Source organism: Archocentrus centrarchus, chromosome 17 (assembly GCF_007364275.1).
Source record: "Archocentrus centrarchus isolate MPI-CPG fArcCen1 chromosome 17, fArcCen1, whole genome shotgun sequence".
Lineage (NCBI taxonomy): Eukaryota > Metazoa > Chordata > Actinopteri > Cichliformes > Cichlidae > Archocentrus > Archocentrus centrarchus.
Window position 1 is genome coordinate 6,148,958 of NC_044362.1, and position 12,428 is coordinate 6,161,385.

Below are 12,428 nucleotides of genomic sequence, written 5' to 3' on the forward strand. Positions count from 1 at the left end.
AAATAAAGTTCGACCAAAGTGAAAAGTCACATTAAAGCACAGCGAATGGCTGCAGGCAGAGTAGCTGGTGATTCTGCATTATTTAAAATGTGATATCAAGCTAAGGGTGCTGGCTGAGTTTACTGGGTCGAGGCTTCGGTGTCCAATATGCTCATCTTCCAAGTGTACATACGTATATGCATACACAGGCTTCAAAAAAAAACACACACACACATTATGAAATGAAGAAATTTATACTCTAGGCCTGTTTGAGACTTGCATGCACAGAAAACTCAAATGTGTGTGTACAAAGCCAGGGGGTATTTTCCACAGTTTTTGTTTGCCACTTTAGGTGTGTTTCATATGGTTAGTGAAGCCTTTAAGGAAACAAAGGGCCTCATAAATACATTATTACTCATATGGCACAACACTAAAGGCTCCACTGAATCCATCTGATGTGAGTGAGAGTGTGTGTAGGAAAAGATAGGGGTGTATTAGTGCAGTAGCAGGAAAGTAATAGGGTGCCATAAGAAGGTCTCTGCCTGTGGATTTTAATATCTATTCAGAGCTGAGTGAACATACAGCACATACTTGGATCCCTCCTGCTTCTGTGAGCTCATGCATGAACACAGATCACATCTGCATATACCTGCATCTATGGAGTCGTGCTCATTCTGACCTCTTTTTTTTTTTGTCACGCACACAGACACAAAGAGCTTTTCTTCGTGACCAGAATTCTCGATTGACACATTTTAATATTTCATGAGTCGTCTATTTTTAGACGCCCATTAGAGGCATGTCGAGTCTGGAACACACATGAAACTGCATGCACGGTCCCAAATAGCTGCTCGCAACACAGCTGCATACACACAGATTAACATGCACACTGGTGAGCATCATCAGCATGAAGCAGCATGATGACACTGGGCGTACTCTGCTGCTGTGTCACACTAATCTGCTCAGCAGCTCGAGTGAAAGCACGGATGCAGTGTGCATGGTTTACAGGTGTGTGTATGCATCAGTATATTGGTATGATATTTCCGTGCTTGGATGCACTTGGCTGTGTGCTCAGCAGTGTGTACTCTTAGTGTTTTCTTAACACAAGGAAACAATTATTTGCCAAGATCAGAGTAATTTCTGACACAGTGGGTGATTGATTTCAGAGAGCTTTTCTAGACAGCAACTCTCAATCACTGGCAGCTTTTATCATCAGAGATAGCTAGCATGTTAAACTAACACTGGATGAGTTGGCTCAAATTGTTCATTGTAGATTATTCTGTCTCTCTAAACTGCTCTTATATAATCTGACCTCAGTGAGTAGATTCATGGTATTGTATTAAAATAATTATAAAGGTGTACAGGTTAGATCTCAGCTAGTATGCTAAAGATAGAAATTACAGTTTCCAATTATTTACTACTCCACTGAACATCATAATGTGATTAAGTAAATAATATTAAAATATGCCTGCCTTTTTTGTGCTGTGATGTTCTTTGAGTTTCCATTAACTTTGTTTAGCTAGGTTTACATTTTCAAACTTTATGGCTGACTACTTATTTAATCCAAGTACTACTAACGGACATTTTAAGGAAGATTAGAGTATTGTCTACCTTAAACACAGCTGTTTGAAGTTTCAGAAACACTTTGAGGATGAGAGCTGTGTTTGGCTAAAATAACAGCTAGCTGCTCAACTTTAAACTTTCCCAAATCCAATTCAGTTCTCTTAGCTGCTAATATTAGCCTATCATATGCTGTACCACACAGTAGCTAGTTGTGGTGTGTGTGTGTGTGTGTGTGTGTGTGTGTGTGTGTGTGTGTGTGTGTGTGTGCATCAGAGGTGGGAAGTAATGAAGTACAGTACAACTACTTTGTTACTGTTCTTAAGTAGAATTTTCAGGTATTTGCATTTTACTTGAGTATTTATTTTTCTGACAAGTCTTTACTTTAACTTCCCACATTTGTACACAAATTTACATTTTCAAAACAGGCTCGTTAATTTAGGTTTAACACATCTGAGGGACGATTTTATTTCCGGTCACATGCTCGCCTTCAAACATCAAACTGATCTGAGCCTAAATGGAGGAACAATAACACATAAGCAACAATCGATTCTATAGGTGTATCCATCACCGAGTCTTATTGGTTACAAAGTGGTGAAGGAGCCAAAACCATATAATTGATGCATCATTTAGAGCGCCATACTCAGTGGTTAAAGTGGGCCAGAACGATCCAGATGTCTGTAAGTTGTGGTTGCGGTACTTCATTATCTAGCTACCGCTACAGAACAATGTTAAAAGGAATAAGGTGTTGTGGCAGGTAATTTCAGATTCAACGTTTCAAACAGCTGAACAAATATCAGTAAATACACAAACTGTTTGTGTGCAGTTTGTCACACAGTATGTCTGCTAGCTAAAGGTCCCGCTGCTGTATTTCCCAGGGAGAGAAAAGAATGAGAGTTAACTCAGTTCACCCAGAGATGGCAGCAGATTTAAGAAAAACAGGACAGGCGAGGAAGAAGAGAGGCTATATTTAAAGGTAAGGACGGCTCAGGGACATCTGATACACCGGAAATTTAAAGCTTACATGCACTGGTCTCGTTTTTAAATCAGATATTGGATCTGTATATGATGTGAAGTTAAGTATTTTCATCCTGTGAAACATCCTGCAAAACAAACTGAGGTATACTAACTTTGTGTTATTCAAAGGCTGCGTGGAAATACTGCAGATTAGTGCAGGATAAACAGGTCACATTGCTGTACTGTGGTGAATTTAAAGCTCTGTGTTGGACTGGTGCACATGGCTGTGGTGTTCATGGTTGGTGTTAGGGTACATCAGGTCTAGTAGAGATGAGTTTGAATTTAAGCTGATGATGCTTGGATTCATTCACTGAATTCTACCTTTATACCAACTGTATACTGTCACTGTAGGGGATGGAAATCATCTCGGATAGCTCGTGAAACATCTGCTTACATCTTGTTGAGTTCAGTTGTGTAAATCCACAAAGAGCAGTAAACCTCAGAGCAGCAGCCAGTACAAAAAGAAAATCTACTGGAGCAGAAAGTTGTGATTCTTTACCCCACGCAGAGCCAACACAAATGAACTCAGGGTTCCCCCACCTGATGAATAATATAGCACGAGGTTCAGTTAGCATCACCCAAAAATAACTGGTAGACACATCCTCCAAGGAGCTAGTTTTACTTTTCTTTGAGTACATTTCAAAGCCTGTACTTCTTCACTTTTACTTGAGTAAGAAGTTGAATCAGTACTTCAATGCATTCTTAATAACTCATACCAATAACTCCAAAAACTAATGGACCTAGCCAAGTAATAACATAAGTAATGAAATGTTCTTTCCCTTGAAGGTAATGCTATAAGGAAAGCATTATACCACATTACTTTGGAGTTTCCACATATCCACATTTGTTCACGTCAGCATTCAAGTTGTAATTAACCAGGAATGTCGAATATGTTGAAAATCTCTGATAAAAACAGTGAAGAGCCAGGCAAAGACACAGAAACTCACCTCAGCCAGTCTGCTGTCAAAAGTTAAAGAACCTCAAATTAATAGATACAGTGCTGTTCAACACACATCCAGCTTTCATTCAGCATTTCTCCAGCTTGTTCAAACAATCTGCAGACCAGCTATTAGTTTATATCAAGTGATTTGCCTACGAGATGGTCTGAAGTTCTTTGTAGGAATGTTGCAAACATCTGTTGTGTTTTGTTGGCCTTTAATCATTCAGACAGCTGGATTCCATGGTGAGAGGTAGAAGCACAAGAATACTGATAGAAGCCATCTTGAATCATTGAAACACACAAATGTTTCATGCTGTAAACATGAGACTCAGTCACACTCATCCCATGTAAGGATAATGCAGTATTTGTAAACTAGTTGTTCAGACACATCAAAGCTGAACCTCATTTAAGAGCAGAAAAAGACAATAATTGTTCCATTCCCTACATAAAAGCCGACACACCTATGAGTGAATAGCTATGTGTGAGTGGCGTAAAGTCAATTAATGCTGTGTCTTTGACTGTACAGTTTGTTTGCTTCTGTTTATTTCCCTACTTGCCCTCTTATTGTCCTCACTGTCTTTATCCTACTGTCTGTGGCTGACCTGCACAGATGCTCTTTCTCTCTCTTTTTTTGAACTAGCCAGTGATTGGTTGCATAACTCATGACATTTAAAGAATTACCATTCCTAGTTGTGCTGTGCTTACATCTGTCCACGAATGCTAATGCATGATAATGTGCATGCACACCTCTACACTTTCTTGTGTTTTCCTTCCGTATATGAGGCCTAAAGTGCCTGTGCTGTGTACAGTAGCTGCATGTTCATGTGCGTGCCTCCCCTCGCTGCACTGTGAACAGCAGGCCAGCTGACACCTCAGCAAGGATGGATTAGCATATCAAACTACTGGCAACACTCTGCATGTCTCCTGACAGCTGCCTCTCTCGCATGGGGTTGAATATAGAAAAAGAGAAACACGCACATCCAAAAAATTAACCTGGGTGCTGGATCCAAGCAAAACTCAATGAAAAAGGAGGAGATCCGCACACCAAAAAGCTCCTTGAGAATTTTGTTGAATATAGAAAAGACATCCTGGTATCATCCCTGGCACCAAGTGTATAAAACGTGAGGGTGGCAGCAGAAAGGCAAAGGAAGGTGTTTAGGATCTGACCGAGTGCTCGTACAAACAGCTACTTTAAACCACACATTTGAAACAACAGTGCAACATCTCTTAATCTAGGAATTGTTTCAAACCCTTTGAGGAGCGTGGGAGATAAAGAGACAGTAAGTCCTTCTGGAGACCAAATCAGAGCTAAAGAGAGAATGAATAGAAATGTGGATCTCAGATACACTCTCAGAAGTAGTTCGTTTTTGCTTACACAGCTGACTTGATTGCTGTTTTCAACTTTTGAATGTTAAAGGGCTAAAAGGCATATATGTCAGTGACACATGCAAGGACAGAAAATCCAAGAAAAGCTGCTTTCATCCTTGGCACACTAACATACGGTTGAGATAGATTGTGTGGATTACTACTCTTATGCTCGAGGGTTATTTTGGCCACAGAAGTCATGGAAACGAAAGAAACCAATCTCATTTTGCAATTAGGTGCCGATATGCTAATCAGACCAATCAGATCATGAGACAGGCTTCATTAAAAAGGACCTAAGTGTCTTTTTTTTTGCTGTTAATTCAAATGAGGACTAAACATACTGCTCCACTGCCATGTTTTCTCACTGGTGGAGGAGGCTGGTTTCTGTGTGAACTCACACACATTCAACAGGTTAAACTTTAAGACTACGACTCTCTGGGAATAACCGTTCCCGCTGGTTTTGATTAGATTTTACCTCTCCTCTCCCGCCCCTATTCTTTTTTTGCTGTTTCAGCAAGGAGAACTACCATGAAAAATTGTTCTCTCATTCTACTCTCATCATTACGACACTGATCTTACTGTCTCCTGTAGAAGTGTCCTGCGAGTCCAAGATGCCTGATTCCTGGAGTGATCGGATGCAGGAGTCCACCAGCTCGAGGCCTGTTGTCAGCTCCTCCTCTATGTCCTTCTGTCCATCTGCATGTGTAGGAAGAGTAGGAGACGTGAACATAAAGAAATACATAACATCTTCTGTCACCTTCAAATGTGTCTACATTGCCTCTCCCAGTAAGCAACATAAAGAGCCACATGCATGTGTTCCCAGTGATTCTCATTTCCTCTGCTCTCTGTCCATAGTGTGTTAAAACCAACAACTTGGGCCCCTATCACACAGGCCTAGAGACCTGTTGGTGACTGCCTGGCAACTACTGGCCTCAAAGAGGTACTATAGTGCTGCACTGAAAAATTCCTTGCAGCTGATTGGGTCGCTAGCAGATTGCTGTGGTCGCCAAACAAGGCCAGCTAAGACTTGCGGTGAATGTGTCAATCAGTAAATATAGGGAAAACTGCACAGTGGGTTAAAAAATTATGTATTTCACAGGCTCATTTAAGACAACATCACACAAGGGTATGCACATTCATTTTCCAAAAGCCTACTTTTGTTCTCTTTTTTTATACATTCAGGTTGACTCTCTTACAGCTGTTTGTCTGCTGTTTTACCATCCAGCTATCTTTAACATGTCCCTTCAATAATTCAGGGGAAAATTTCACTCAAAACTACCTTTAAATTACAGCAAATACCAAAACCATTCCTTTTTTCATTCTGGTCTGTTTTAGGAATAAAGTATATTAGATAGCTATATTATCATTATTAATGGGTACACCACTTTAATTTTGAGATCATTTTTCATGTGTGTAATGACAATCAAGGATTAGTCTTATCATAACCTGCAATTACAAATCACCAGTATTCTCGTTTTAATTTTACTGTCATATTTTAAGCATTATCTGCAAAGTTACCCTGCTCTTCTATAAAGAGAAGTGATTTAAAAAGTCCAGTATTTCTACATGAATTATAGTATAATTGCAGTACACTGTAATGCCCGTAGTGGACGACTGAAATACTGCAAATTCAATACAGTATTTAAATATACAGTAGTCCTTACTTCCATTCTGCTGCTGTTCAAACCAACTAATGATAATTTTCTAGTGATTTTCTATTCAGATCTATTGTCACTGAACTGCAAATTAGTTCCCCATGAAGCAGCTTTACACACATCTCATCACAGAGCAGCATGCAAGGGCAAACCATGGGTCAAGGGTAAAGGCCTAAGTGATAATCCAGCAACAGATCTTGAGGTCCACCTTGTACTTAGATACCAGCTGTTTGTCTGTCAGAAAGAGGCTGATAACATGCCCAGTGTTTTCAAGTTAGAGTGGGCTGCCAAGGGGGAGAAAAGCTTACAAATGAGTCTTAGGAGCACCATTAATCTCTTATCAAGACGGGAGAGAAACGGTAATAGTAGAGGACTTAGTCAGTGGATTTAGGAGGCAGATTTTATTGACTTCAACTGGCACAATACTAGACTGATGATGTTGATGCTGTTGGTGAAACATTTCCAGGGCTGTCTGCAGCATCCTGCTGGATTTACTCTCACCAAGCAAAAGCCGAAGTGATGGGCTTTTAATGATTCACGAGTGATGATGAGATCAAGAAGTCTGATTGGAGTGAAGAAGGGTTTTCTGTAAAATAAATGCAGTCTTTCTGAGGCTGAGTGGTCAAGCTGGCACACAGCACAGCGGGATGAATGAAGACCACATTGAAAACCTTCAGCGTGGACACTTTAAACCACAAAACCTCCCAGCTGCCTCGTCACCTCTTTGTTGGTAGAGGTCGCCAACCCGGCCACTTAGATAATCAATCTACTCTAAACATTCTATATGGCTCAACATGACTGACAGGCCGAGGCCGAGAGAGGAAGAGTGCCATGCATGGGAGGTATTTTTTCAACTAAAATGCTGTCAGAGAAGTTGTCAAGCCTGGAGAGGTGTCTTAATTTGACTTTCAAATTGCCTAAAAGCTCATTGATTCTCATTGTCCTTTATGGAAAACACTTCCCATCTGGCACCCCAAACAGGTTAAATACTGAGAATTACTTGCCGTTTGACCTTTACTCAGCTTTTATGTTAACTAACGTTTATTGGGGTGGTGTAAGTGTGAAGAAAGAGTCTTGAGCATTGGAACTGCAGCAGCCACCACAGTTCTTTCAAAAGGACTGCATCAATATGTTGGGCTGGGAGGGGATTACAGTCTAATAAGCACAATGCAGTGCCGTGCTAGAGTACAAACAATAGTGAACAGGACATTCGTGTATAGGAGCATTTAAGCCTGAATATTACCTTGGTTATTCCAGCGAAACTTCTCATCTGATGAACTGCATGAGACAAACAAGAGGAAGAAAAAGCAGGTTAGAAATAGGAGGAAGAACTGTTAGCTTACTGTGGAGGATATTTTTACACTGTGACAGTATTCCATTAAGCCGTGCATGCCGTAAACTGGGCCTATTTCCCATCGAAATCCACTTTGTAGATCTGCTGTAAAACAGGAATACCACACAACATGCTGCTTTCTACAGTTTGAACTCTCATTTTTCACCTTGAGCTGAAGGATGAAAGCACACAGCTCGGGGAGATTCTTCAGCACCTTGGGAACAGAGACCCTTCTCAAAACCAATAACATACACTCCAAAATACCTTATTATGATAGTGAAAACAAGGCTGCTTTTGAATTTTTCTTTTTATGAACTGAGGATTTTTATCCCTCAACAGTGTTATCTTGTCATGGGAAAGATTTCAGAAGGGTAAGCACAAAGGGATTTGAGATAAGAAATATTACTGAAAGGGTAGTGAGAAAACATCAGTGTACATTCAAATAGGAAAGTCTGCTTTTTTCTGGAGCAATGGGGCACAATAATAAAACAATATAAGATTCCACATACATCTGCATTGATTTGGTACCCGGTAGTGCCAACAGAATCTACCCTTAGCATGGAGCACCAGTACTGTTCACAAGAGCTGCAAGTGTTTATGTTGTTCATAAAATTCCCCTGTGCACTTTACTGTGTTTACAGACTGACTTCAGCTTCGTCTTGGCAGCCAAAATTGCATCTTTGCGGAGATTTTCATTTGGTGTTTCAACACAGCTGCAATATGTTACATATAACAAACAGTGATGATAGGCCTAAGTATTTCTGTTTCAGTTGTCAGATAATTGCAGGGCTATAAGTCTCACACAAACTCATTTGCTCTTATTTCCTGTTATTTTTCCTCTTTTTCTGTCCTAACAGGTTAAAGAGAAGTAATATTTGCTCCCTGAGTTTCATTACATAACATGTATGCAAGCATGTCAGCTCTTTTAAGCACTTGCACCGATCAGGCATAACATTACAACCACTGACAGGTAAAGTGAATAACACTGATTATCTCTTCGTCACGGCACCTGTTAGTGGGTGGGATATATCAGGGAGCAAGTGAACATTTTGTCCTTAAAGTTGATGTTAGAAGCAAGAAAAATGAGCAAGCATAAGGATTTGAGTGAGTTTGACATGGACCAAATTGTGATGGCTAGACATCTGGGTCAGAGCATCTCCAAAACTATAGCTCTTGTGGGGTGTTCCCGGTCTGCAGTGGTCAGTGTCCTTGGAAGGAACGGTGGTGAACCAGTAACAGGGTCATTGGCAGCCAAGCCTTATTGATGCACGTGGGGAGTGAAGGCAGGCCCGTGTGGTCCAATCCAACACACGAGTTACTGTAGCTCAAATTGCTAAACAAGTTCAGTCTGGTTCTCATAGAAAGGCATCAGAATGCACAATGAATCGCAGTTTGCTGCGTATGGGGCTGCATAGCCACAGACCAGTCAGGGTGCCCATGCTGACCCCTATCCACTGCTGAAAGCACCAACAATGGGCACGTGAGCATCAGAACTGGACCACAGAGCAGTGGAAGGAGGTGGTCTGGTCTGATGAATCATGTTTTCTTTTACATCATGTGGATGAGTGGGTGCATATGTGTTGCTTACCTGGGGAACACTTGGCATTAGGATACACTATGGGAAGAAGGCAAGCTGGCAGAGGCAGTGTGATGCTTTGGGCAATGTTCTGCTGGGAACCTTGGGTCCTGCCATCCATGTGGATGTTACTTTGACATGTACCACCTACCTAAGCATTGTTGCAGACCATGTACACCCTTTCAGCAGGATAATGCTCTCTGCCACAAGGAATGGTTTGAGAAGCACAATGACGAGTTTGACAATGACAAGTTTGAGGTGTTGACTTGGCCTCCAAAGTCCCCAGATCTCAGATCGAGCATCTGTGGGAAGTGCTGGACTGATCCATGGAGGCCCCACCTCACAGCTTACCGGACCTAAAGGATCTGTTGCTAACATCATGGTGCAGATACCACAGCACACCTTCAGGGGTCTAGTGAAGTCCATGCCTCGATGGGTCAGGGCTGTTTCAGCAGCAAAAGGGGGGCCAACACACTATGGGGCAGGTGGTCATAATGTTATGATTGATTGGTGTAATTTGTTGTTTTGTCTGCAAGTTCACTCAGAATAATTGGATGATGGATATGTGATGAATTGTGTCTTTAAGTAAAGGCTGTGAATTTGTTTGGAATGACGCCCTGAAGCAAAGCTGTAATGTTGGACTTTGTGAGAAATCGTATTGCTGTTTTTAATGTTTACTCACAGTGTTATTCCTGTTCTTATTCTAGAAACCACATACAGCTTCTAGCAACGTGCAAAAAATCTTTGAAGTCTCCTCTTGTTTATTCTAACTCCCCAGCCAGTGACATGTGTAAGAAGATATTAAATAGCAGAGCATGTAAATTCCCTGTAACCTTACAAACTCAGAAAACATTCATTGTATTGTGATGGCTAAGATGTTCACTGAAAATAGATAACAAGATTTAAACCTTTGTAATATACGCACACCAAATAATCCTCTGGTGATTTTTTAAAACCAAGCTCATCACACCTCATGGCATTTCAGTTTTAAGTACTAGTATATGTCATATTGACACAAAGTGATCAAGTTAGTTATTCTAAATAGGCTACAGGCGCTAACAGTAGAGCAAACAAGTTTAATATAGGCCCTTGATAATTCAGACTTCCTGCACTCTCATCTGAGGCCTATTAAGTAAAACAGACTAGAGGGTATCAAGTACTACTTTTGAAAAAGTTGCTTTTCCACCTTATCCTCAACTGGTGGATGACCGACCATTTATTAATAAGATCGATCTTCTCAAAGGCTACTCTGTGCCTCTGAGCCTTAAAATTACTACGATCTTCTTCTTCTTTCAGCTGTTCCCTTTAGGGGGTCGCCACAGCGGAGCATCTACCTCATCTGCCCCTAACCCCAACTCTACCACTCTCCTCTGTCACACCACCTCTGGAAGCCCTCTTTCACTAAATCCATGAATCTTCTCTGCAGCCTCGTTCTTTTCCTCTCAACTATCCCTCCGCTGCACACGTCTGAACCATCTCAGCCTCGCCTCTCTAACTTTGTCTCAAGGTAATTTAAGTGACTTTGAAGTACTTTTTGGTGGCTACACCTAACCAGTGAGTGAAAACCAAATTTAAATGTCAGATAAAACTAAGTGAAAAAAAAGAAAAAAAGAACGGTTCCACTTGGTAGTTGAACCTTAGTTTCCTGGCTCACAATCTTGTAGATCATGCTTCTACCACTCCAACTGGCTCCTTAAACAAACTTTGTAGGTCTTTTATATTACAGAGTATTTTATTGGCGAGAAAACACCATTTCTTCAAAAAGTAATTGAGAATACAGTCTAGTGGTATGGGAACGTAATTTTTAGGGGACAGGCTGGTATTAAATCTTTCCATTGATTACCTGCATTTTCTGTGGGAGTATGCGCCATATGACGAATTGCAAGAGGGAGCCAAGCAGGATATGTTAATAGGAGCTTTTGTCAGCATAGCAGACTCCTCATTCATCAGAAGTTATTATGCCAAAAAAAAAAAAAACACAGCCATACACACGCACAAACACTCTCCCACATACACAGTCTCTAAAGGAGCATGTAAAGGACACAAATGCATCACACAAAGCAGGGAAGCAGAGAGAGACTGGGAGGAGTGTGTTTATATCAGACAAACACCTTTGACGGGGCAGGATGATGAGGATTATTATGACCAGTCTGGGCTCCGACAGGCAGTACTGATGAGACAGACTGAGTCAATGTTTTCTTTAGAGTAGGGCAGGCTGGTCCTCGCATACTTTTCCTGCATTTGTTGGTGTCAAAATGATGCCTCACTGCTCTTGAATATGCCTGAGTGGAGGCGAATGTGTGTTATTTACCAATGGCCAGAATGTGATGCAAGTAAAACTCAATGCAAGCTGAGCGCTCATGTAGACACCTTGCTGCAAACTGTGAGGAAAGAGGCCAAGTGGTGTTAGCTTCAAGTGGTTACATCAACACAGGGCTGAAGCTGGAATCTAAAACAGTGCAGAGGGCGTCGGATTTTTGTCAGAGCTGGGAGAAATATAGAAGTTTGTTCACTTGGCCTCATCAGTCATCAGGGGGATCAAACCAGGACAGGCCCAGAGAAGAGGGGTAGAAGCATGAGATCAGGAGCAGAGCTCACTGTTGGAGTACAGTATGCACAATAAGACTAGGATCTAACAATCATTAATCTAATGCAGTTGAATACAATCATGAATCATAGGATGTGATCACTGGGTCAAAAAAAAGAGCTTTATTTCTTGTCTTCTATTTTCTATTCAGCTCTGCTACAGATCCACGTTTACAGATTGAATGTTGAACCAATTTGTTCGTTCACAGATTAACACAAATTAACAGCGACTAAGTCAACACAATTAAAGTTAATATTTTCAGTCATTTATGGAGGAGTAAGACTGTACAGCCATGCTAGGCTACGGAGCTACCTTACTTTAGGCTGCAGTCATGTGATAAATAAAGTTTTTACAGGACTGTATGGAGTCCTGTAAAAACTAAGTACACCCCATCACTTAGTATCTGTAGAACCACCTTT

The 12,428-nt window shown here is 41.0% G+C and overlaps 1 protein-coding gene across 5 annotated transcripts in view; it reads right to left on the minus strand.

Annotated features, from left to right (window-relative positions):
- Positions 1-12,428, minus strand: part of ctnnd2b (catenin (cadherin-associated protein), delta 2b) — a 194,722-nt gene that overhangs the window by 90,227 nt on the left and 92,067 nt on the right. For all 5 annotated transcript variants that reach the window (XM_030752045.1, XM_030752044.1, XM_030752042.1 and 2 more), the window contains 2 exons: positions 7,757-7,791; positions 5,438-5,554 (listed from right to left, as the gene is read on the minus strand). In XM_030752045.1, coding sequence (XP_030607905.1) covers positions 5,438-5,554; positions 7,757-7,791 — 152 coding nt within the window. The remainder of the gene's footprint in view (positions 1-5,437; positions 5,555-7,756; positions 7,792-12,428) is intronic.